The sequence below is a fragment of the Carcharhinus amblyrhynchos genome, chromosome 19 (assembly GCF_965287045.1).
Source record: "Carcharhinus amblyrhynchos chromosome 19, sCarAmb.v2.hapA, whole genome shotgun sequence".
In the NCBI taxonomy this organism is placed as follows: domain Eukaryota; kingdom Metazoa; phylum Chordata; class Chondrichthyes; order Carcharhiniformes; family Carcharhinidae; genus Carcharhinus; species Carcharhinus amblyrhynchos.
Genome location: NC_137342.1, coordinates 33,011,963 through 33,038,685, shown reverse-complemented (window position 1 = coordinate 33,038,685; position 26,723 = coordinate 33,011,963). Strand labels below are relative to the sequence as shown.

Genomic DNA, 26,723 nt, shown 5'->3' with positions numbered 1-26,723 from the left:
TGCAATTACATCATCCTTGATGAAGTAGCATCTTATTTTACAGGATGCAGGTATTGTTTGCCTATCCTAATTGCTGGTAAAAAGGTAGTGGTGAGCTGATTTTATTGAACTGCTGCCATCCATGTGGTGAAGAGAAGTCCACAGTGCTGTCAGGAAGGGAGTTTCAGGACTTTTACCGTAACAGTGATATAATTCCAGATCAGAATGGTGCACTGCTACCAATATACAAATCCTGTGTGGTCTTAACAAATGTGAAGAAATCCTTCATCATCATCATCAATCTGGAAAACTTTTTTCAAAACTGTTTGCAACAATTCACTCAACTCATGCTGTACAGAACAGGTCGTAAGTGAGAAAGAATCTAAAGGAATATGTTGCCTGCCGCACACTCTGTTTTAACTCTTATACGGTGGACAAATAACTTTTGAGTAGACATCTTATTAGTACAACCAATATTTATTTAATCCCACACAATCAATAATCACTCACCCGACCAACAATGTTATTTTACAGAAAATACTAGAATTCAAGTCCAATACAAGACCTTGACTTAACTTTGCATGACTGGTAAGTACTCAAGCAGACATTGTCCTTTATCTGTGCGCTGGTCTCAGTAGTCGTCTGCATAGTCTGGTCCGTTGGTCTGGTTTGGCACTCCGGCTGTGGTCCTTCTTTCTTTCTTCCTTCCTTCCTTCTCAAGTGTGGTGGCTCTCCTCTTGCCATTGTTGTAGCTTGTTCATGGTGTCAGAGAGACAGAGATTCCTGGTTGCGCAGCACCCTTTATACCCCATTTGGTTTCACGCCCCTTTTTGGCCATTGCCAATCAATTGATCAGGACTTGATTCCCCTGATCGATAAGAGTCCAATCAGGTGCTACCACACCAATCTCAGGGTGTGTCCACAGTGGCCATGGCTGTAGGTGCTGGAGGTACATAGGTCACATACCTCCCTCCTAAATAAGGGTTCACAGTGCCCTTTATCTGGTACACAACCCAGTGTGACCAGCAAGTCTCTTCCATCCTGGAGATGAAACAAGTCAGTGTGACTGTAAAGTCCCTTTCATCCTGGAGATGACCCATAATCACTCGTCAGGGTTGCAGCCTGTTTGTCTGTCTTTAAACTGCAGCCTGTTGGTTTAGTTTCTTGCCCAATCGAACCAGAGTGCTTTACAAATCACCATTTTAGATGACCCATTTGGCTACAAATATCAGATCTGCGTCATTGTTTTCCTTTTAAAGGGGGATGGGGCTGCAGGAGCAGAAGTTGAGGAAGCTATTACTCTTGCATATGTGGCCTGGGAGGGCCCATTTCTGTGTATCTTTGGAAGCCCATAAACAAATGCAGGATCTGCAAGGAAACTGTCACATAGTTCCTTCTAGCAGCTGCAACTGCAGATATTTAGAAAAAAAAGGAAGAGCAAAGCATTTTCAAATAGATCAATTTTTTTAATGGATGCCCTAACCAATGCTTGCAGAATTGAGTTGTTTTGAAGGGATTATAGGTTAGTTGGATATTCAGGGATCAGAGACAAGGCACTGAACTTCTCATTGTCCTGTTTGCAAACATTGACACAGCTGATCACAGAATGGTACTCCAAAGCTTTCCATCATCATGCAGCTGGGTTGGATTTAACTGGCCTGTTCCCATTCTCTGCGCAACCAGAGTATCACCCGCAATGGCTTCTTCTTCTGTTCCTAACCCTTCTATTTATCTCTTTGGCTCCAATTTCAAATCTAAATGACAAGTTCAATAACATCAGGGATCAGCACAAATTGTGAAAACATCAAAAGTTGTCATTGAGAGGAGACAGAAACTGTTCAGTCACTTAATGCAGAACAAGAGAATATGTGGTGAGGTGAGTGATGGAGATGGGACTGCCAGGGAAAAGAAGGGCAAAACCCAAGATCAGATGGAAGAATGTGGTGGTAAGAGATTAAAATGCAGCAGGACTGGAAGGATGGGTGACTGACAGACAAGAACCATGATCAATTAGCACGATCGCAGTCTCATGTAAAATGGGAGATGCCTAATCCCTCTCCCTTTGGAGACATCATCTGAAAATATCCCATCAATCTTCACATCAACATTGATGACATCCAGCTTGATCTCCAGTCTGAATGGTCAGACTGCTTAACCAACATGGAGTACCGGATGATCAGAAATTTCTGCCAATTCCCTTTGCTACAAACTCTGAGCCATCAGCTTCCAATCCTTCTCCCTAGCATCTATCTGAGGCTGAACTGGACTGTTCAAACCATTGGTCAGTTTTGACCCTATAAGGAGCTATAGATCACATATTCCCACCACCATAATAGTCAACTAATTTCAATTCTGTGACGTGACAATAACTCTGTCAGCTCATCCATGTATTTGTTGTGTCTAAACTCAAGTATTCTAATATACTCCTACCTGGCCTTGTGTTCTACTTTCTGTAAACACAAAACTCATGCTTACTCCAACCAACACCACCCACCACTGTGCTCACTGACCTACATTGAGTTTAGTTCACCCATTTCTAATCTTTTCCACTCCCACAGCACTCTGATATCTGCAGTCCGAATTCTGGCCTTAAGCATTCCTTATTTTAATTGTTCCACAATTGGGAGCACCACTTTCAACTGCTTAGCCAGGCCCCAAGATTTGGACTTATCTTCCTAAACTTCCCTTTTCTCCTTTAAGACATTCCTGAAAATCTACCTTTTAACCAGGATTTGACCACCTGTCCTAATATCACTATGTGGCTTGGTGTCCAATTTTGCCCTAAAGATGCATGTGATGTGCTTTGGCACACATTGTATTTATTTAGTACTTTTAAGGTAAACCAGTTGTAGTGAGTAGTTGTAGTGAATGAGGATACAAGAGATAGAATACCAAGGTTAATAATATAGAAGACTTAATAAGCTGAATGGCTAATCACTATTCCTGTTTGCATTTATTCAAGCACATTGAGACTTTTGTGCTTCATAGTTGATTTCATCTGCGCAGTGATATTTGTGGGGAAACTTGTCTGTTTTAAGCACCAGGCTTTTACAAATGCTATTGCGTAATAACCAGAGACAGTTCTCTTAATATTAACACAAGATGGCAGATATTCATTCTTTCCAGAAAGGGAAACCTGAACAGTCTCTCCTTGCTTGCTAACTAAGGATTCTGAGGGCCATTGTTACGCCATTACTTTTTCAAATTGTGAATCAGATTTGAAATCTTCCCATCTAAGATATAGCATGCAGTGTCTCGTTACAATGCTGATGAGATAAATGTTCAATAGTTTTGATTACTTCAGCCATTTCATGAATTGCAATCCTATGAACTTGATACTGAGGATGCAGTAACTACTCTTCACACTTGTTCTCTATAGAATTGTTCCGGGTCAATATTCATATTGGTTGGCCCACTGTCACAACCTTAATGGAGAACCAATGAATGGTGAACCATCTCTTCTAAAACTATTTGTTGGTCAAAATCAAGTCCATGTAAGCCCCAGTCACGAGGTCTTCTTTCTTTACCCCCAGCTCCTCCATCAGACTCTGAGCTATAGCTTCTCCTTCTTCCAGGCTTTGGTCTTCACCAAGAACGACCTTGGAGAAATCAGATCAACCATCAAATACAAGATCAACACATTTACCCTTTTACAATCAGCATCATACCATCATCACACAAATGCAAATTTAAACAAATCAAAGCTCTTCCTATATGATCCCAATTGTTTAACCTCTTCACATTTGCATCACTGAAGATGATCCCATTGCATCACAGCCCACCTCCACTCACACCATTGAATACAACCCCAATGGATCATGGCTTAAATTGCCGAAATAAACACTCAATAGTTTTGGCTGTGTTTAATGAGGCTCTGTTTGGTGTTGAATTAATTCTCACAGATGGAAAGATTCCAAATCTGATCACCAGTTTGATTCCATTTATACCACTGAATGCAATCTAATTCTAAATTTACAAGATTGATCTTGAGTGTCCAGCTAGCATGAAAATAGGAGAGTTCCTGATTTCTGGGCGAGTTTTCACACCCAATCTTGTGCACTTAGTCTCTGAAAAGATGGGCTAGTCAGTTTCAAGCCAGAGGCTGTAGGCTTAATTCACCAGCCAGCCTTTAGAGGGAGGTATTGTGCATGTGCATGTCTGATGTATGAGGAAAGTTTGACTAGGTTAGTTTGTTTTCGCTGGAGTTCAGACAAATGGGGGCGGGGGCGGAATCTCAACCAGGTTTCAACAAGCATGCTAAGGAGAAATAATAATGAGACAGGGTTCTAGTTCCTGATTACTAATCTGCTGGAAAATGCTCTTAGCGTGCGAGTGAAGACTAGTTGGGCTCAGCTCTGAAACCCTCAGTGGCTAAATGTTATGTTGATTCCATCTAGGTCCACATGGAGTAAAACTGTACAGTTGTATCCCATGTGGACCTAGATGGAAGTTGATGGCTTCACTGGAGCAAGGAAATAAATATCACTGATTTAAATTTAATATATTGCAAATGTCTCACCTCCAATTCCATGAAGCTACCTAATCCTTGCACTTGATCCACATGAACTCGTGTTTGCCCAACCATATACAACCAACGCTCTTTCTTCACCACGCCTTTCACTCCTAGAGCATCAGACAAAACTTTCTAAACAGAGAAAATTACAAATTAAAATGGAAAAGCAAAATATTGCACATGTTGGAAATGTGAAATAAAAACAAAATACTCGAAACATTCAACAAGCTACTTTCTATGGAGCATGAAAAATGTTAATGTTTCAGGTCAATTTCCTTTTAATAGAACTGGGAAAAGACGTATGAAAGCTTTCAATTACATATGGAGGCAGCAAAGAACAAAAACATCCGTAATAAGAAAGTAGGAGAGATTAAATGGCAAAAAAATGATGGCACAAGGCAGAATGGGATGTCAATGGGACAAGCTGCTTCAGTGCACCTTGTATATGGAACACATTGTAGTCAGTGTTGGAGAGAGTGAAGGTTTAAGGTGGTACATAAGCTGCCAACCAAGCAGGCTCTGTGCTGGAATATGTCAAATGGAGAGTATTCCATCACAGTTTTGACTTGTGTTTGTAGATGGTGGACAGGCTTTAGGGAATCAGGAAGCGAATTACTAGCTTAAATACTCCCAACCTCTAACCTGCTCTTATATTACAGTATTTATACGGCTGACCAGGTTTGCATTTGGTCCCCTCATTATAGAGGAAACTACAGTGACCAGTGTATAGTTTGTTAAATTAGTCCATTGAGATAATGCTTCCTATCCAAGTGCGTGTTTCAAAACTTTCCACTAAAAGAGCAGGATCTTAAGTTGTATCTTAAGTTAAAAATATATTTCATTTATTGCACTATACTAAATCAGGTTAAATACTTGCAGAAATCAATCAATTTATTCTTTAATCCTGCATGGGATTCTAAAACAAAACTGGCATGTAGCCTTACCACAGAAGACACTGACAAACATCACAGGTGCACACCCGTGATTTTCTATCCATAAGTGTTTATGCAGTTAAGCAAAGATAACTTTTAGCTGTATTGTGTTCATTTTATACCTGACCTAATTTGTTTTCTCTTTCATCCACTGATTTGAGGAAAATTGCAGGGTATCTCAGAAAAGTTGGCAAACTAGACTGATACATGGTTGATGCAATAGAACGCAATAATTTTAGAAATAAATGACTCAAGGGTAATTTGCTTAACAAGATATTGGAATGGAGAGGCTGAGGGAGAAAATACAGTGGAAGCATAGGTATGAAAAAGCAAATGGGATTTGGTGTTTCATCTGTAGGAATAGGGAATATAAAAGCGTGCATAAGATTGAATTTATATGAGACATCAGACTAAGTCAGATTATTGAAAGTATTATGGACACTCCATTTTAGGAAGCATAATAGAATGACAAGAATTTGCAGCAAAGATTCATTAAAATATCAAGATGAGAAATTATTAAAAAGGCTCAAAAATTGAATATTTTTAAATTTAGAAAATTAAATGCAACAACTAGTATCATTTTTCAAAAATAAGAAGGCTACTTGCACTGTGATAGTAAAGCATTGACTCAGGATTAACAATGATCAAAGGGGAAGAAAGAAAGTAGGGATCTTGCCATATATGGGATGCCATAAGTTTAAAGTTTATTTATTAGTGTCACTGCAATGAAATTACTGGGAAAAAGGGGATAATAAAGCAGGCAGTATATCACTTATATAGGAATAGAATAAGTCAAAAATGGAATATAAAAGAAAAAAGGAATGGATTAGGAAACGTGATCAATTAGATGGTTCCAGTTGTAGAGCACCACTTCACTCTTTTACTGGTGTTTGTACAATTCACGCATCAAAAGCACAAAGATTATCCAAATAAATAAAAGCCGTGCTAATATTGAATGATTTTAGTGTTGGCTTTGCATAATTCTCAAGACAGAATCCACAGTAACGATACACTAAAAAGACGTCAGATTTCATACAGATGTGTAGGCATTCAAAAGGACTCAAGTACCCACCGTGAGCCCATCTGGATCCGCTGTGGGGGATATTGAATAGTCTGAAAGCTTGGGTCCATCCATATCAGCACGCTGATAGAATATGAGCTGGCCACTTCCATTCTCGAAAGGAAAAGTTATGAATATATGAACATGGAAAACAAGAGAAATAAAAAGATAGGCCTTTAATACACATCACCCCTGTACAATTACATAAGAACATAAGAAATAGGAGCAGGAGTAGGCCATCTCCAATTAATTATTTTGTTGTGCAGTTATTGCTGCTAGGTTGGTCCAAACATGGAACTCAGGAGAGGTGAAAGTGACTGTCCTTGAAACCAAGACAACACGCCTACAATTTACAGAACCCATTGCAGCAACCTGCTCAGCTTACTTTGACAACACCTTCCAAACCAGCAACCTCCATCACCTAGGAAAAGGACAGCAGGTGCATGCGAACACCACCTCCAAATCATACTACTCTGCTTAGATATATTAATGTGAAGATGCCGTCATTGGACTGGGGTAAACTCAGTAAGGAGTCTCACAACACTAGGTTAAAATCCAACAGGTTTATTTGGTAGCAAAAGCCACTAGCTTTTGGAGCGCTGCTCCTTCATAGAGTCATAGAGGTTTACAGCATGGAAACAGGCCCTTCGGCCCAACTTGTCCATGCCGCCCTTTTTTTTTTTAAGACCCCCAAGCTAATCCCAATTGCCTGCATTTGGCCATATCCCTCTATACCTATCGTACCCATGTAACTATCCAAATGTTTTTTAAAAGATAAAATTGTACCCGCCTCTACTACTACCTCTGGCACTTTGTTCCAGACACTTACCACCCTCTGTGTGAAAAAATTGCCCCAAAGTGGGAGCTCTGTTCACAGAACATTTCTGTGAACAGATCTCCCATTTACCTGATGAAGGAGCAGCACTCTGAAAGCTAGTGGCTTTTGCTACCAAATAAACCTGGACTTTAACCTGGTGTTTAACTTCTTATTATAGATATATATTGCCATTCTATCATCATTGTTGGGTAAAACCCTTTGAAACTCCTACCAAACAGTACTGTGGATGTATATGTATTCACACAGACTGTAACGTTTCAGCTTGCAGTTTACTACCACTTTCTCATGGGCAACAAATGCCAGCCTTGCTAGCAGTGTCCACAACCAGAGGATGAATTTAAAAAATTCTTCCTACAACTAGTGAAATATTGGGAGATGTATAAATATGGAGACCGGGAAACATAACACTTACAAAACCATGCGGTTATGATTAATTTTAAGTGGAAGAAAAGTAGAATAGCTCAAATTGTAAAGGTAATTAATTTCTAGCATGCACTCAGGGCCATTTTTTCTGAAATTGTCCAGGGAACAGACTAGACAGGATATAGTGATGAGTTGCATGCAGAATTATTTAACATTCTGACACTAAAGGAGCATTTGTAACTAGATAACCATAACATAATTGAATTTGGTGTGAAGTTTGAGGAGGAATGAAAAATTAAAGCTTTAAATTTCAATAAGTTAACTTCAAAAAGACGAGAAATAAATTAAACTTAGTAGAACAGTAGGATTATCAAAAGCACATAAAATACGTACAAAACCAGTACATATTCCTAAAGCCACTTGTGTAGTTAGGCAACCATGGTTAACAAACGAGCTCAAAGACAATACCAAAGAAAAATTAAACATCTGGGAAAAGTGAAAATCCAGCAGACTAAGTGATAAATAGTAACCAAAAAAGGTACAAAAATGAATGAATAGTGGTCAAACCATCCAAAGAATGTGACAATGTTCCCAGACAGCTGTTCTTGCCGCATCCTGAGATCCACGCTCAGTGCTATATGCTGTCATAGAAACTAGAAGCAGGTATAGGCCATTCAACTCCTCGAGCCTGCTCCACCATCCATCTTGATCATAGCTGATCGTCGAATTCAATATTCTGATCCCCGTTCCTCTCATATCCCTTGAGCTATAACTAATTTCTTCATTAAATCAGACAACGTTTTGGCCTCGATTAAGAACATAAACATAAGAACGTAAGAAATAGGAGCAGGAGTAGGCCAACTAGCCCTTCGAGCCTGCCCCGCCATTCATTAAGATTATGGCTGATCTGTCGTGGCTCAGTTCCACATTCCCGCCCTCTCCCCATAACCCTTAATCCCCTCTCTTATCAAAAACCCATCAACCCGCGTCTTAAAAATATTTAGCAAGGTAGCCTCCACCACTTCAACGGGCAGAGAATTCCAGAGATTCACCACCCTTTGAGTGAAGAAGCTCCTCCTCAACTCTGTTCTAAACCGCCCCCCCTTTATCTTGAGGCTGTGCCCCCTAGTCCTACTGTTCTTTCTGAGCGGGAAGAGCCTCTCCACCTCTATCCTATCCATCCCATTCATCATCTTATACGTCTCAATGAGATCTCCCCTCATTCTTCTAAACTCTAACGAGTACAAGCCTAATTTATTCAGCCTCTCCTCATAGCTCAACCCCCTCAACTCCGGCATCAGCCTAGTAAACCTCCTCTGCACTCCCTCCAAGGCCAAAATATCCTTGCGGAAGTACGGCGCCCAAAACTGCACACAGTACTCCAGCTGCGGCCTCACCAATGCCCTATACAGCCGCAGCAAGACCTCCCTACTTTTATATTCAATCATGCTAGCAAATTCCCACATTCACCACCCTCAAAGTGAAGAAATTTCTCCTTACCTAAGTTCTAAAAGGTTCATCCCTTATCTTCAAACTACGACCCCAAGTTCTGGACTCGCCCACCATTGGGAATATTCTTTCTGAATTTACCCTGTCTAACCCTGTTAGAATTTTGTAAGTTTCTATGAGATCCCATCTCATTCTTCTAATCTCCAGTGAATATAATCCTAACCGACTTAGTCTCTCCTCGTATGACAGATCTGCCATCCCAGCAATTAGCCTGGTAAACGTTTGCTGTACTCCCTTTAGAGCAAGGACATCCTTCCCCAGATAAGAACACCAAAACTGCACACAATGCTCCAGGTGTGGCCTCACCAATGTCCTATACAATTTCAGCAAAACATCCCTATCCCTGTACTCAAATCCTCTCGCTATGAAGGCCAATGTAACACTTGCCTTCTTTACTGCCAGCTGTCCCTGCACGCATATTTTCAGTGACTGATGCACGAGGATTCCAAGGTCTTGTAGAGTATCCACCTCTCTCAATTTACACCCACACAAGTAAGTCTTCCTATTATTGCTACCAAAGTGGATTATCTCACATTTATCAATACAATACTGCATGTGCCATGCAGATGCCCACACACTCAGCTTGTCCAAGTCACACTGAAGCATTTCTGCATCCTCCTCACAGCTCACCCTCCCACTCAACTTTGGAGATAATACATTCAGTTCATAATGTGAACAGTTGAGGTCCTAGCACAGATCCCTGTGGAACCCCACTAGTTACTGACTGCCAATCAAAAAAAGACCCATTTATGCCCACTCTTTGTTTCCTATCTACTAACCAGTTTTCTACCATCTCAAAACATTACCTGTGCTTTAACTTTACATCGTAATCTTATGTGGGACCTTGTCAAAAGTCTTCTGAAAGTCTACATAAACCATATCCACTCGTTCTCCTTGGTCAACTCCACTAGTTACATTCTCAAAAAATTCCAATAGAGTCATCAAGCATGATTTTCTTTTTGTAAATCCATGCTGACTTTGTCTGATGATACCACTACCATTCAAATGTCAAGCAACACTATCTCAAAGCTGTCCTTGTCCCCAGTTCCATTTTATTGTTTGTCTCACTCAGCAACTTAATACAAAATATTTTCTCTTTCTTTCAGATGTTAAAGAAGAAAAACTCCAACAATTCCTTCAGAATTTGCTGCATTCCATTCTCTCAGGATCAACTCTGACTTTAGCATTATCTTTGTCGGAAGGTTTGATAACAAAGTCAGGGTTGATCCTGAGAGAATGGAATGCAGCAAATTCTGAAGGAATTGTTGGCGTTTTTATTCTTTAACATCTGAAAGAAAGAGAAAATATTTTGAATTAAGTTGCTGGGTGAGACAAACAATAAAATGGAACTGGGGACAAGGACAGCTTTGAGATAGTGTTGCTTGACATTTGAATGGTAGTGGTATAATCAACAATAGCATCATCTTTGTCGGAAGGTTTGATAACATTGTTGTCTGGCATACTGACCTCTGTCTTGCAGAGCCTAAAAACCAACTCAGACACTTCCTCCTAATTACCCAGAACCATGGCTCCACCACTGAGCAGCATGACCCTATGACTGAACATTAAGCAATTGTTTCCAGGACAGTCATTGACCTCATTGCCCTCCAGACTCCAACCACACATAGCCCACTTCCTACTCCTTCCCAAAATCTGCAAGCAAGGCTGTTTTGCTAGCCTGTCAGCCTGTTATTGTCCAATGGAACTCATACCTTGATTCTATTCTCTCTCTTCTTGACCAATCTCTTCCCACCTATATCCACAATTCCTCTGATGCCCTCAGTCATATCAACAATTTTTAGGTCCCTGATCCCACTTACTCTTCAGTATGTACGTCCAATTGCTCAACACCCCTAATCTCCCTCCCCAATAGGATGGTCTGAAGACCCTCCATTTCTTACTTGAGCCGAGGTGCGAACAACTCCTATCCACCACCACACTTCTCCACCTAACTGAACTGTTCTTTCATTCAACAATTTCACCTTTAACTTGTCTCACATCTTGCAAATAAAACATGTAGCTACAGGTACCTGCATAGGCTCCAGTTATGCTCATCTTTTTGTGGGTGTGTGAAATATTCCTTGTTCCAGTCCTACTCAAGCCTCCCCCAACTCATTTTCCAGTTCATTCCATGCCATGCCATTTCATGCTCTCACATGGATCTGGAAAACTTCATTGATTTTGCTTCCAATTTACACTCCTCTCTCACCTTCACATAGTCCATAACTAGCATTTCCCTTTCCTGACCTCAGTGTCTCCATTTCTGGTGATAAACTGCCTACAAATATTCATCACAAGCTCACTGATGCTTACAGCTACCTCAACTACATTTTCTCATACATCATTTACTGGGAGGACTCAACCCATTACAAAGAACAAAGAACAACCCAGCACGGGAAACAGGCCCTTCGGCCCAACGAGCCCACGCCTCCGCATCACCCTACACCTATTCTACCCTGCATATCTACGAATGGAACCCCTAACTTAGCCAGATTCAGGGGAAAATAGTGTCAATTTGGTAAAACCAATCAGCCTAAGAGCACATCTTTGGGGTGTGGGAGGAAACCGGAGCGCCCGGAGGAAACCCATGCAACCACAGGGAGAATGCGCAAACTCCCACAGACACAGGCCCAAATCCATGTATCTGCACAGCTAGCAGTGCTAGTCACCGAGCTGTTGCGGCGCCCGTCTACCGGTCATTCTCCCAGTTTCTCCACCTGTTGCATCTGCTCTGATGATGCAAAGTTCCAAAATGCTGTTTCTGACATGTCTTACTTTTCCTAATTGAGGGTTCCACAGTTTCACCTCCCATACGCCTTGTGGGTGATAAGGCATACGATTGTGTATGGCCTACCAACCACCGATCCAGAACAAAGATAAGTTTAAGTTTATTTATTAGTATCACAAATAGGCTTATATCAACACTGCAATGAAGTTGCCGTGAAAATCCCATAGTCACCGCACTCTGGCACCTGTTCATGTACACTGAAGGAAAATTTAGCATGGCCAATGCACCTAACCAGCCCATCTTTCAGACTGTGGGAGGAAACAGGAGCACCGAGAGGAAACCCAGGCAGACATGGGGAGAATGTGTAGACTCCACACAGACAGTGACCCAAGCCGGGAATTGAATCCGGGTCCCTGGCACTGTGAGGCAGCAGTGCTAACCACTGTGCCATTACTTGTCCTCATTTTGTCTTCCATCAGCCATCATATTCAAAGGACCATTCTCCACTGTTTCTACCAAGTCCAGCATGATGTCATCATCAAACACATCTTCCCCTCACCCTCAACCCTGTCAGCATTCCATAAGGACTGTTACTTCCATGTCAACCTGGTCCACTCCTTCATCACCCCCGACTCCTCAGCACTTTCCCATGTAATCATAGAAGCTGTAATATTGCCCCTTTCCTCCATTCCCTCCTCACTGCCCAAGGCTCAAACATTCCTTTCAGGTAAAGCAGTGTTTCACTTGCACTTTCTTTAATTTGGTCTGCTAGTCCCCTATATTGGGAGACCAAAATGCAGACTGGATGACTGCTTCGTACAACACTTTCCCCAATCCGTAAGCATGACCCCAACTTTCCATTTCAACTCACTTGCCATCTTGCTCTAAGATCCACATGACCGTCTGTGGTCTGTTGCAATGTTCCAGTGTAGCCCAACACAAACTGGAGGAATAGTACCTCCTCTTCTGATTAGATACTTCAGTTTTCTGGACTTATTAGGTTAAACAACTTCAGATCATGAAGTCTCTCCTCCACCTTGACCCCCTTTAAAATCCAATTTTAAAAATCCCAACCACTCCCCTCTCATCCACAGGACAACCTGTCACTTGCTGTTAAGTTTTGCTTTAAAAGAGCCTTCTTCTGCCATCTTAACTTTATAGAACATAGAACACTACAGCACAAACAGGCCCTTCGGCCCACGAGTTGCGCCGATCACATCAACACCTACCAATCTATAGACCTATCTATAACCCACAATCCCATAAAACCCCATATACTCATCCAGAAGTCTTTTAAAAGACCCCAGCGAGTTCGCCTCCACCATCACTGACAGCAGCCAATTCCATTCACTCACCACCCTGAGTGAGAAACTTATCCCTAACATCACTTCTGTACTTTCCTCCCCGCACCTTAAATCTGTGTCCTCTCGTAGCGACCATTTCAACCCGGGGAAATAGCCTCTGAGAATCCACTCTATCTATTCCTCTCAACATTTTATAAACTTCTATCAGGTCGCCTCTCAACCTTCGTCTCTCCAGGGAAAAGAGACCCAGCTCCCTCAACCTAACTTCATAAGGCATGCCTCCCAGTCCAGGCAACATCCTTGTAAATCTCCTCTGTACCCTTTCAATAGCTTCTACGTCTTTCCTATAGTGAGGCGACCAGAACTGCGCACAGTACTCCAAATGAGGCCTGACAAGGGTCTTATAAAGTTGCAGCATTACCTCCCGACTCCTAAACTCAATCCCTCGATTAATGAAGGCCAGTACACCATACGCCTTCTTGACCACCTCCTCCACCTGCGAGGCCGATTTAAGAGTCAATCAGTACTTTATTTCATTTTTAACACTACCATTAACATTCCCTTTGACTAATACCCATGACATATTTGTCAAATCTCTCAGCTCCCACCTATTTTGCTCCACCTGCTAGAATCCCTCTTAAACTCTGTATAAGTTCATCACATTTCTCCCTCTTTTTAACTCTGAAGAGTCATGTAGGTTCAAAACATTAACTCAGTTTCTCCATCCACAGGCATGACCAGACCTGCTGAGATTTTCCAGCACTTATTTTTAATATCAGGGATTGTGATCCTGATTGGACCAATCAGAATTAGTCCTGATCAAACTTGCCAATGTGTGATTGCCAAATCTTCAGGTCACACTTGCTGAAGGGTCTGCATGACCTCCTCCTGCATCCCCACCAATGGAGGCTGGGATACTCTTTTGCAATCTTACTCACCTTCAGATTGCGCAGTTTAAGACGTCCTTTCAAAACATTGAAGAAGGTATCTTCTTGCATTATTAAAACACCCTCTGATTTGCTGAGTCTTTTAGCATTTAATATCAACTGATCTCTGTCACGGACTGCAGCTTTGATCTCCACATTGCGAGGCATTATCAACTGAAACAAGAAACATAGTCTTAAGTATGAAAGCTGTGACAAGAAGAAATTTTAAGAACCGAGTGGACAATTCTCCCTAGGTAAAAGGAAACATGCCAGGCGCTGAATCATTGCACCCAGGAAGATTTCAAATTCAGTGCCTCATCTGTGCTGACCTCAGCCAAATAGACAATTCCCCTTAGAGTTCCTGCCGCTCATGACTGTCTAGATTCTCACTTGCAATGGCCAGTATGTCATACTGCAGCCAGCTATGATCTGGAATGCACTGCTCGAAAAGAAACAGATTCAATCATAACTTCAATTTTAATTAACCCTTGTAACAGAAAGAAAAACAACCAGGATGGTGGAGCCTGCATGTCCTCTCCATGTCTGCGTGGGTTTGCTCCGGGTGCTCTGGTTTCCCTCCATTCAATCTCCTTTCACTGAAAAAGCCATTAAAACCCTACACCCCATAGCCATTCCGCCCATCGTGTCTGCACTGCTTCTTCCTGATGGAGTTTTCAATTGGTCTCACTCTTAACCCACCATCCCAATTGTTTGTTCGTTACAAGGGTTTAAGTGAATTGGCTATGCTAAATTCTCCCTCTGTACCCAAACAGGCGCCGGAATGTGGCAACTAGGGGATTTTCACAGTAACTTCATTGCAGTGTTAATGTAGGCCTACTTGTGACTAATAAACTTTACTTGATATCTACAATAACCTCGTTGCAGTGTTTACTGAAATTGAAGTTTATGATTGAATCCATTTCCTTACAGACAGTGCATTCTAGATCAAAGCTGGCTGCAATATGACAAGACTGTCCCCGCACCCCCCGGATGGGAGCTCCGATTCTTTTGCAAATTAGCGTCAGGCTTTCTAGAACAATCTGCCATCCGCACTGTCTGAAGCCGCAAGGGGAATCGGTGGGGGGAATCGGATGCTTCTCTGAAGGCTTGGGGAGTTTAATCAGAGTGACTGAGCCATATTACTGAAAGAGAAGCCAGATTGTGGCACTCCCAGTTAAGTCTGTGTGACTAGGTTAGGGAGGTTGATGCATCTATGTGATATCCAGAGATTTGTGCCGAAACTGCACATCTTTGGTGAGAACAAAATTGTGATACCCCAGCAGTTCAACAGTCTTCTGAGACTTACTTTTGAAGATCACTGTACTTGCAAGTATCTCCTTCCCCTCTAATACGACAGCATGTCAGAGTCCCGGCATGTTCTGCCATTATATTTTTCGTTCTGTTAAATACATTCTAAAACTGCTCTGGAAATCCAGAAATTCATGAGATTCTGTAAAGGCTGAATAGATCCCGAGTGTGCCAATCTCCCCGAAAGCTCTACGGTTCCCAACTACGACAGCTCCGCTAAGCTCAGCTCACCTCAGGTCCCCGCTGTTTCGAACCCAACGACCCCCACTCAACGGCTGCGGACGCTCGCTTCGCGCCCTTTCCACTCTCACTCGCATTTGTCCGAGTGGCTGCCGATCATCGCTATGTGCACCAATCAGAGATCGGGAGTGTTATTCTTCCCGCCCCTTGTTGTTTTCCGTGAGGCGGAGCCGTCAATCAAATAAGATGCCCGCCCCTCCACGCAATTCCTATCGCTGATTGGTCAATAGGGTTTGGGTTCCCACCCCCTCCTCATTTTCTTGGCACTGATAGGACGGCGCCGCAGGGTTTGGACAGATCCCATTGGCTTATCAGAATATGTCACGCCCCCTTTTGGGGCATTGTCTGAGCCGCCTGTGATTGACGTCGAAACTTAGCCAATCAATCACAGACCTCAGAAATTCTTACCCAATCACCAGAGGCAACAGGTCAGGAGGAGGGCGAGCCGGGCGCCTGATTGGTGGAGAGTGGAGCTGTCAAAGAGTCGCGTGCGGCCCCAGCTGTCTTGCTTTATTAACTACCGCGCAGGCGGAGCGTGGGACTGGCTGAGGCCTAAAGGTGGCGCCGGCAAACCGAGTCCCGTTTCCCCCCCTCCCCCCCCGCTATACGAATCTCGAGTGTCGCTTGGGTGTAACTGCAGTGCGGAATACTCTGTTGCCTGGCTTGAGATCCCAGTACCGCCGCGCTCTTTGCCCTCACCCGATGCCTGGCTTAAAGGCAGTGGGGCGGCGTGGCGCAGGCATGATTTTGTTATCGGCCGACCTTTAATCGGTTGATCCACCACGCCCCACTACAGGATTATCGCCAGTCGAAATATTTCAGTTTAAACATTGGGGCCCATTGAATTAAAACCTCCTTTTGCCCATCGGGTGTCTTTTATTTTGTTTCCATCGCTCCCCTCAGCTGCCCACCCCCCCGATTGCTCCTGGCGACGGTGAGAACATGGAGGCGAAGGCTCTGTGCAAGGGAGACGGAGCTTGTAACGCGGTGACCCCAGAACCTCACCGGCTGCGCCCCATCGGGACCAGAGACCGTTCCGCAAACCCCACTCCCCGAGGCGAGGAGCCCGACACCAACGGTGGAGAGGAGTACGAGGACTCGGAGGCCGAGCAGTACCGGGATGGCCGGAGTGAGGAAGTGGACTGGGAGACCAAGCTTCAGTCCTACACCTGGTGCAAAGAGTTCCTGGCTGGATCCTGGAAGCTGATCACAGTGGAGGAGTTCCAGATCTCGGTCATCAGGTAAGGAGAGCGAAAGTGCTTATCCCACTCAAAACTGCGGGTGCTGGCAACCTGAGATAAAAACAGCATGCTGCTGTTAACATTTCCAGTCCTTATGGCTCATCTTCAGAGTTGAAGAACTCGAAACGTCAACTCTTGTTTTTCTCCTCGCAGATGCTGCAAGACCTGCTGAGCTCTTCCAGCACTTTGTTTTTATTTCTTATATTTCTTGACTTGGCGCTTTAGGTTTTTTTGGTCGCATAGAGGAATTTCACAGTAACCTTATTGCAGCGCTAATGTAAGCCTTGTGACTAATAAATAAACTGCTCTTACCTTCATAATGCAAGAAAAAACATGGGGGAACGATCAAGGTGTATAAAATTTATGAGGGACATGGATAGGTAGATAAGAACATAAGAAGTAGGAGCAGGAGTAGACCATCTAGCCCTTCGAGCCTGTCCCGCCATTCAATAAAATCATGGCTGATCTGAAGTGGATCAGTTCCACTTTCCCGCTTTCTCCCCATAACCCTTAATTCCCCTGTCCATCAAAAACCTATCTACCCGTGACTTAAGTATATTTAGCAAGGCAGCCTCCACCACTTCAACGGGCAGAGAATTCCAGAGATTCACCACGCTTTGAGTGAAGAAGTTCCTCCTCAACTCCGGACCCGGCGCTGCTCGTCCGGTCCACGCAGGCCTGCTCTCAGGCTGCATCGGGCCTAACTGAAAAAGAGCGGTGTCGGGAACAGGAGCTCCTTGACGGGCTCAGCAGGGAGCGGACTGGCATGTCTTGCGCCAGCGCCCCCTTAGATAACTAGATAAGTGGTGACGGTGGTACGAAGCTTCTGCCATGAAGGTGACCAAAGCCAGCCTCAACATCAACGGCAGCAGTGAGCCATACCGCAGGTTCCAGAACTTCTCGGTCCTCCGTGACAGGAAGTATGCGGTGTGTTTCCTGTAGGAAACCCATACCGTTCTGGGAGACGAAGCCCTGTGGCTCCTGGAATGGCGGAAGGGCATCTACACGAGTCACCTCGCGCTCGCTTCCAGCGGGATGGCTATCTTGTTGGCCCCGCGTTTTCAGCCAAAGATCTTGGGGGTCAAGGAACCGGTGCCAGGCCGGTTGCTGCACTTGACGGTCCGTGAGGGGGGCGTGGTCATTCACTTTGTGAACATCTACACCCTGCTCTCCGGACCGCAGCAAACAACTTTCTACCAGAAAGTGTCTGCTCATCCCGACACCATCGCGGGGGGGCGAATGCATCATCCTCGGGGGGGGGGGGGGGGGGGGGGTTTCAACTGTACTCTCGAGGCACGGGACCGCACCGGTCCCTGGTGGTGTACCTCGGCGATGGTGAAGTTGCGGGACCTGCTCGGGACCCACGATTTGGTGGATGTCTGGAGACATCTTCATCCTGGCTCCAGAGCTTTCACTTACGTGAGGCCTGGGGCCGGAGCGTCTAGAATTGACCGCCTGTGCGTCTCGAGGGCGTACGTATCCCGTGCCTCCTCGGCCTCCATGCGGCAGGTGCTGAGCACGGACCACCACCTGGTGTGGATGGACTTTGTCTTGTCCCGCGTCCGGCAGGGGTCCGCGTATTGGCACTTTAATAACTCGCTGCTGGAGGACGAGCGCTTCCTGGACTCGTTCCGTTGATTCTGGGCCGGCTGAAGAAGGAAGCGGGGAGGCTTCCCCTCCTTGAGGCTATGGTGGGATGTGGGCAAGACTCACATCCGTACCTTCTGTCAGGAGTACGCGAGGGGGTCGACAAGGAGGTGGAAATCCGGGGTCGACGAGGAGGCGGAAATCCAGGCTCGAGGAGTTGGAGAAGGAGCTGTTCAACCTGGAGGCACGTCTCGGTCGGCCTGACGTGGACCCGGCCCTGTGTCTGGAGTACAGGGAGAAGAAGGACGTGCTGTGGGACCTGCAACTCGTCGGGTCCCGCGGCGCGTACGTGAGGTCGCGGATCCAGTTCCGAGTGGACCTGGACCGCGGCTCTCCCTTCTTCTACTCGCTGGAAGAAGAGTGGGCTGACCGTCAGCAGCTCCTTACGCTGCTGGCCGACGGCGGTTCCCCCATCTCGGATCCAGAGGGCATCTGGGCCGTCGCCCGGGATTATTACACCTCCCTCTTCTCTCCAGATCCGTCCAGCGAGGATGCCCACAGAATTCTGTGGGAGGACCTGCCGCAGATCAGCCCAGAGGGCGCCGGTCAGCTCGGCCAGGGTGATATCAGCCTCCAGCTGACCGACCTCAGACGGGGTAAGGCCCCGGGAATCGACGGGCTGACCGTGGAGTTCTTCAGGGCGTTCTGGAACGTCCTGGGGAACAACTACGCGGGGGTCCTGGGGGAGAGCATTGCGACCGGGGAGATGCCCCTTTCGTGGCACAAGGCCGTCATTGCCCTGATGCCCAAGAAGGGGGACCTCCGGTTGCTGAAAGACTGGCGCCTGGTCTCCCCCCTCAGCACGGATTAAAAAATCTTTGCCAGGGCTTTGTCTTTGCGCCTTGGATCTGTGCTGGACCACATGATCCACCCTGACCAGTCCTACACAGTCCCGGGCCACTCCATCCACGATAACATCCATCTGGTCTGGGACCTGATCCATCATTCCCAGAGGGCTGGTCTGTCCAGCGCCGCCTTGTCTTTAGATCAGGAGAAGGTGTTCGACAGGGTGGAGCACGAGTATTTACTCGGAACTCTGCGGGCATTCAGGTTCGGGACGCATTTTGTCGCCCGGATCCAATTACTGTACTCTGCCACAGAGTGTCTGATTAAGGTTAACAGGTCGCTGATGGCGCCCCTTCGCTTCGGGAGAGGAGTACGGCCGGGCTGCCCCTTGTCCGGCCAACTATATTCCATATGCGTGGAGCCCTTCCTGCGCCTCTTGCGGAGGAGGTTGTCAGGTTTGACTCTGCGCGGCCCGGACGTAGGGGTGGTCCTGTCGGCCTACGCCGATGACATGCTCCTCATGTTCACGGACCCGGCTGACCTGCAGAGGATGCGAGAATGCCAGGCGGTGTACTCTGCCGCGTCCTCTGCCAGGATCAACTGGGCCAAGTGTTCTGGACTCCTGGTTGGTCCTTGGGAGATGGACCCCCTTCCGGAGGAGCTCAGGCCTTTCACCTGGAGCAGGACCCACCTCCTCTACCTGGGGGTCCATCTCTGTCCAGCTGAGGAATCCTGGCCAGAGAACTGGCGGGAGCTAGAGGCCAAAGTCACCGCCCGCCTGGCTTGCTGGACAGGACTGCTCCGAGTGCTGTCCTACAGGGTGCAAGTTCTGGTCATAAACCAGCTGGTTGCCTCCATGTTGTGGTACCGGCTGGTCACTTTGACCCCTCCCCTTGGCTTTGTCGCCAATATCCAGGGAACCCTCGTGCGTTTCTTCTGGAATAACCGACTGCACTGGGTCTCTGCCGAGGTTCTGCATCTCCCGATTGAGGGGGGCGGCCAAGGTCTGGTGTGCCTCTGTACGCAGATAGCGACCTTCCGCCTCCAGGCCCTGCAGAGATACCTTTATGTCGAGCCTCCTCCACGATGGTGCGCCCTGGCGACGTATTTCTTCCGCCAGTGGCGTGGCCTCAATTACAACGTGCAGCTCCTGCATATCAATCTGGGGCTTGTCCCGTCACCATTGCAGGAGTTGCCTGTCTTTTACCAGGACCACCTCACCATCTGGAACACGGTCGCCCCGCGACACAGCTCTCCCCCGTCAGGACTGGCGGCTCTCGTGCGAGAGCCGTTGCTCAGGAATCCGCACCTCCAGCCGTATAACTTCAGGTGGCTGACGGAGAGGGAGGCTGTGGACACCAGGGTGACCAGGATCAGGGACGTGTTGGATGGCGGAGGAGCGGGCTGGATGAACCCTCGCGTGCTGGCTGAGCGCGCGGGGTGGCCGTCTGGCACGCGGCCAAAGCCATCCAAGACCTTAGGACGGTCGTGCTCGGCCCCAAAAGTACACGCGAGCTCGAGGCGGCTCAGGTGTGCGGTGGGATCCCGTCCGAGAGTTCCCCTGTTCGGATGGAGTTCCACACTGGCCCGAAGCCTAGACCCCCTCCCCGGGTCAGGTGCCCCACAGCATGAGCCGTCTGGCGGAAATGTCCTCCGTGCCTTTTTCCGGCGCGCGGAGGCGTTTCCTGTATGGGCTGCTGCTGCACTCCTTCTACTACCGCGTCCTTGCCCGTCGCCCGGATACACCTTGGCAGGCCCTGTTGCCGCCGGGCGGCGGAGGACCCAATAGAAGTCGCTGTACAGAGGGATCTCCCCCAATTACCTCGGGGACCTGGAGCGGAGGTGCTGCGTGCAGCAGTGCCGCACAGCCGTAAGATTGGCTGGTTCGCGGGCTCCCGAGACTGCTCTGTCTGTGGACCACGTCTATGTTTTGTGTCATAGATTGCACTCCCTTTTTGATTTTCTGAAGAACCTTTTATTGATGTTTTGTTTGCATTTCAGTCTCACACTCCTGATCTACGGACACCTGGTGCGGAGAGGGGAGGGTCGGGATGCCGATCTCCTCGTGAAACTGCTCCTGGGCCTGGCGAGACACGCCATCAACAGGTCCAGGCAGCGGGCGATCGACGGGGCCATCCATCCCGACTGTCTGCCCCCTACCGCAGCTACATTCGCGGCCAGGTGTCCCTGGAGAGGGAGCACGCGGTGTCCGCGGGCATAGTCAAGGCCTTCCGTGCCCATTGGGCACCGCAGGGGCTGAGGTGCCTTATAGACCCCGATAATCACATTTTGATTTGACGTGTCTTAAGTTTCCTTTGTACTTTTTGTTTCTGTTCGGGCCATTCCCCCTCCTTTTGGGGAGCCGCCCCCTTTTTCTTTGTCCGAATGTAATTTAAGTTTGTTTACTTGGTTTGACCCAAAAGACACCTCAACTCTGATCTAAGCTGCTCCCCCCTTATCTTGAGGCTGTGCCCTCTAGTCCTGCTATCCTTTCTAAGCAGGAAGAATCTCTCTACCTCTACCCTATCCATCCCCTTTATTATCTTATACGTCTCTATAAGATCCCCCCTCATCCTTCTAAACTCCAACGAGTACAGACGTGGTCTATTTAGTCTCTCTTCATAGTCCAACCCCCTCATCTCCGGTACCAGCCTAGTGAACCTCCTCTGCACTCCCTCCAAGGCCAATATATCCTTCCGCAAGTGTGGCGACCAAAACTGCACACAGTACTCCAGCTGCGGCTTCACCAGTGCCCTGTATAGTTGCAGCAAGACCTCCCTACTTTTATATTCTTTCCCCCTCGCTATAAAGGCTGACATTCCATTCGCCTTCTTGATCACCTGCTGCACCTGCAGACTGGGTTTTTGCGACTCGTGCACAAGGACCCCCAGGTCCCTCTGCACTGTAGCATGCTGCAGCTTTTCGCCTTTTAAATAATAATCCCTCCTACTATTATTCCTGCCAAAGTGGATAACCTCACACTTGCTAACATTATACTCCATCTGCCAGGTCCTCGCCCACTCACTCAGCCTATCCAGATCTCTCTGCAGACTTTCCACACCCCCCATGCAATTTGTTTTTCCACTCATCTTCGTGTCATCAGCAAATTTCGTCACCCTACACTCAGCCCCCTCCTCCAGATCATCTATATAAATGGTAAACAGTTGAGGCCCCAGCACTGACCCCTGCTGCACTCCACTAGTCACGAACTGCCAACCAGAATAGCACCCACTGATACCAACTCTCTGCTTCCTATTAGACAGCCAATCCTCTATCCACGCTAACACCTTTCCCCCAACTCCGTGCATCCTAACCTTCTGTAGCAACCTTTTATGAGGCACCTTATCAAACGCCTTTTGGAAATCTAAGAACACCACATCCACCGGTTCCCCTCTGTCTACCACACTAGTCACGTCCTCGTAGAAATCCAATAAATTCGTCAAACACGACTTCCCCTTAACAAATCCGTGCTGCGTCTGCTCGATCAAACCATTCTTTTCTAGGTGCGTCGCTATTTCTTCTTTGATGACGGATTCTGGCATTAAGAAGAAGCCTTCCAGCATAAGAAAAAGCCTTGCCCCATAGTGGAGAGGTCAACACGTAGGAATTAGGAGCACTGGTAGGTAAATTCAGCCCTTCAAGCCTGCTCTTCCAATCAATCAGATTATAGCTGATCCCATCCTGGTCTCAAATTCACCTCCCCACCTGTTTCCCATGTCCCTCTTTCCTCCTTTTAAATTTGAAATATGTCAATCTCCCTCTTGAAACAATTCAACCATTCAGACTCCACTGTGCAATGGGGTAGCAAGTTCCACAAATTCACCACCCTCTGCAAGAAGCAGTTCCTCCTCATCTCAGTTTTAAATCTACCACTCCTGAACCTATACCTGTGACTTCATGTTCTAGATTGCGCCTCATTTACTTTATCAATCCATTTTAAATTTTTATGTAACTCTATCAGATTCTCTTTCGTCCTTCTAAACTCCAGTGAATACAAGCCCAAACTGTTTAATGGCTCCTCATACCTCAAACTCTTCTTCTCCAGAATCAATTGAGTGAACCTTGTCTTTGCGCGGAGGGTGTGGAGAGTCTGCAGAAGGATCTAGATAGGCTGGGCGAATGGGCCAGGAAATGGCAAATGGAATTTAATGTTGGCAAGTGCGAGGTGGTCCACTTTGGTAGGAATAATGGTAGGAAGGACTATTACTTACGGGGCGAAAAACTGCAGCAGGCGACGGTGCAGAGGGACCTCGGGGTCCTTGTGCGTGAGTCGCAAAAACCCAGCCTGCAGGTGCAGCAGGTGGTCAGGAAGGCTAATGGGATGCTGGCCTTCATAGCGAGGGGGATTGAATATAAAAGTAGGGAGGTCTTGCTGCAGCTGTACAGGGCATTGGTGAGGCCGCAGCTGGAGTACTGTATGCAGTTTTGGTCGCCGTACTTACGCAAGGATATTTTGGCCTTGGAGGGAGTGCAGAGGAGGTTTACTATGCTGATACCGGAGCTGAGGGGGTTGAGCTATGAGGAGAGGCTGAATAAACTAGGCTTGTACACGTTAGAGTTTAGAAGAATGAGGGGAGATCTCATTGAGACGTATAAAATGATGAATGGGATGGATAGGATAGAGGTGGAGAGGCTCTTCCCGCTCAGAAAGGACAGTAGGACTAGGGGTCACAGCCTCAAGATAAAGTGGGGGCGGTTTAGAACGGAGTTGAGGAGGAACTTCTTCACTCAAAGGGTGGTGAATCTCTGGAATTCTCTGCCCGTTGAGGTGGTGGAGGCTGCCTCGCTAAATATTTTTAAGACGCGGGTTGATGGGTTTTTGATAAGCAAGGGGATTAAGGGTTATGGGGAGAGGGCGGGAATGTGGAACTGAGACACGACAGATCAGCCATGATCTTATTGAATGGCGGGGCAGGCTCGAAGGGCTGGATGGCCTACTCCTGCTCCTATTTCTTATGTTATTATTATGTTCTTATGTATTCCCTCCAATGCCAGCATATCCTTCCTCAAATAAGGAAACCAAAACTGAACACAATATTCCAGATGTGGTCTTGTCAACACCCAACAAATTGGAACAACCTTCCTCTACTCTTATACTCCTGTCTCTTTCTTAAAGTTTATTCATTAGTGCCACAAGTAGGCTTACATTAACACTGCAATGAAGTTACAGTGAAAATCCTCGAGTCGTCATACCCCGGTACCTGTTCGGGTGCACCGAAGGAAAATTTAGCATGGCCAGTGCACCTATCCAGCACAACCTTTAGACTGAGAGGAAACCCACAAAGACACAAGGAGAATGGACAAACTCCCTGCACAGACAGTGACCCAAGCCAGGAATCGAACCTGGGTCCTTGGTGGTGTGAGGCAGCTGTGCTAACCACTGTGTCACCCAACATCCCATTTGCCTTTTTTTTATTACATGTTGCACCTGCATTTCTGCAAATCATGAACATAGACACCTGATCCTTCTGCCTGGATGCATTTTGGATCTGCTTCCCATTTAGGTAATAATTTGCCTTTTTGTTTTATTTTCTGCCAAGATGGATAACTTCACACCCATCCACATTAAACTCCAGCTGCCAAATTTTGGCCCATTCTCCTAGACTATCTGTATTCGTCTGTAAAATCCTTATATCCTCTTCACTGGCTGCTTTCCCACCTATTTTAGTATCATGCACAGATCTGCTATGTTACAGTCTGCCCCTGCTTGCAGATCGATTATATAGATTGTAAACAGTTAAGGTGCAGCACCCCGCTAATTACATTTCACCAGGCAGAGAAGGACCATTTATCCCAACTGTCTGTTTTCTGTCAGTAAAAAGTCTGACAACACCAGGTTTTAGTCCAACCTATTTATTTGATAATATACTCACAAGCTTTCGGGGTTAGCCCCTTCGTCAGGTGAATGGAGAGTTCTGGCCTCAGACAGAGCATATAAAGCACAGACAGTTTAGAGATTACTGATTAGAATGCGAATCCTTACACCTAACCTGCTGTTCAAGACCTGAAGTGGCTGATAATGTGAGTGGAAGGAGCACTGATCACAGGTTAAAGAGATGTGTATTGTCTCCAGACAGTACAGTAAGTGAGGTTTTGCAAACCCAGGCAAGTCACGGGGGTTACAGATAGTGCGACATGAACCCAAGATCCCTTGGGTTCATGTCGCACTATCTGTAACCCCCGTGACTTGCCTGGGTTTGCAAAACCTCACTTACTGTACTGTCTGGAGACAATACACATCTCTTTAACCTGTGATCAGTGCTCCTTCCACTCACATTATCAGCCACTTCAGGTCTTGAACAGCAGGTTAGGTGTAAGGATTCGCATTCTAATCAGTAATCTCTAAACTGTCTGTGCTTTATATGCTCTGTCTGAGGCCAGAACTCTCCATTCACCTGACGAAGGGGCTAACCCCGAAAGCTTGTGAGTATATTATCAAATAAATAGGTTGGACTAAAACCTGGTGTTGTCAGACTTTTTACTGTGTTTACGCCAGTCCAACGCCGGCATACCCACATCATGTTTTCTGTCAGTCAGGCAATCCTCAATCCAATCTAGTACTTTACCCCCAATCCCTTGCAATCTCACCTTCTGGATCAGTCTTTTTTTGTAGCATCTTGTCAAATGCCTTCTGGAAGTCTAGATATATCACGTCCATAGCTGCCCCCCACCACCACCCCAAAGCATGACTTTTCTTTGATAAAACCATGTTGACAATGATGGATTGAGCTGTGTCTTTCCAAATGTTCCTTAAATGCTTCCAATCCACCAGGACCTTATCAGAATCCAAGTAATTTTGAAATATAACCAATGCATCCACTATCTCTGCAGCCACCTCCTTTAATACCCTAGGGTGCAGGCCATCAGGTCCTGGAGACTTATCTGCCTTTAATCCTGTTAATTTATTCAATATCCTCTCCCTAGTGATGGGTATTGCATCAAATTGCTCTGCATTAACTACAGCTTTTGAAAAATCTTCATTATTCTCTATTGGGAAGACAGGAAAAATATTGGTTTTGTGCCTCTTCCATCTACCTCACCAGTATCGTTCTCTAAAGGGCCAACATTTGCTTTAGCTGCTCTCTTCCCTTTTCATACTTCTAGAAGCTTTTGTATCAATAACCATGGGGCACAGAGTTAAAATAAAGGAGCAGGAGATTTAATGGACAGCACAGTGGTACAGCAGTTAGCACTGCTTGCCTCACATCGCCAGAGACCTGTTTTTGATTCCAGCCTTGCGTCACTATGTGGAGATTCTTGACTTGTGTAGGTTGTCCGGAGGGAGTTCTCCTTGTTGTCAATGTAATAATTCAGGCAGGTACCAGTTTCCCATCATCAACACCCTTTAT

General features: G+C 46.2%; 2 protein-coding genes across 2 annotated transcripts in view; one reads left to right on the top strand and one right to left on the bottom strand.

Moving 5' to 3' along the window:
* Positions 1 to 455: 455 nt before the first annotated feature.
* Positions 456 to 15,752, bottom strand: LOC145355436 (uncharacterized). The gene is made up of 5 exons (XM_080207540.1): positions 15,692 to 15,752; positions 14,165 to 14,326; positions 6,497 to 6,598; positions 4,499 to 4,624; positions 456 to 3,578 (listed from the first exon to the last, which is right to left on the bottom strand). The coding sequence occupies exons 2-5, from the start codon at positions 14,318 to 14,320 to the stop codon at positions 3,447 to 3,449; spliced, it is 516 nt and encodes a 171-aa protein (XP_080063666.1). The 5' UTR covers positions 14,321 to 14,326; positions 15,692 to 15,752; the 3' UTR covers positions 456 to 3,446.
* Positions 15,753 to 16,229: 477 nt separating this feature from the next.
* chkb (choline kinase beta) overlaps positions 16,230 to 26,723 on the top strand; it is a 58,899-nt gene continuing 48,405 nt past the window's right edge. The window contains exon 1 of the mRNA XM_080207539.1: positions 16,230 to 16,941. Coding sequence (XP_080063665.1) covers positions 16,643 to 16,941 — 299 coding nt within the window. The 5' untranslated portion in view covers positions 16,230 to 16,642. The remainder of the gene's footprint in view (positions 16,942 to 26,723) is intronic.

Excerpts from the sequence above, each read along its gene's own strand:
- LOC145355436 (XM_080207540.1), bottom strand. The coding sequence starts at position 14,320 with ATGCCTCGCAATGTGGAGATCAAAGCTGCAGTCCGTGACAGAGATCAG. Across the intron at positions 4,625-6,496 it reads CGGATCCAGATGGGCTCACG|AAAGTTTTGTCTGATGCTCT; the intron begins GTGGGTACTTGA and ends TTCTCTGTTTAG. Across the intron at positions 3,579-4,498 it reads GTAGCTTCATGGAATTGGAG|GTCGTTCTTGGTGAAGACCA; the intron begins GTGAGACATTTG and ends GATTTCTCCAAG.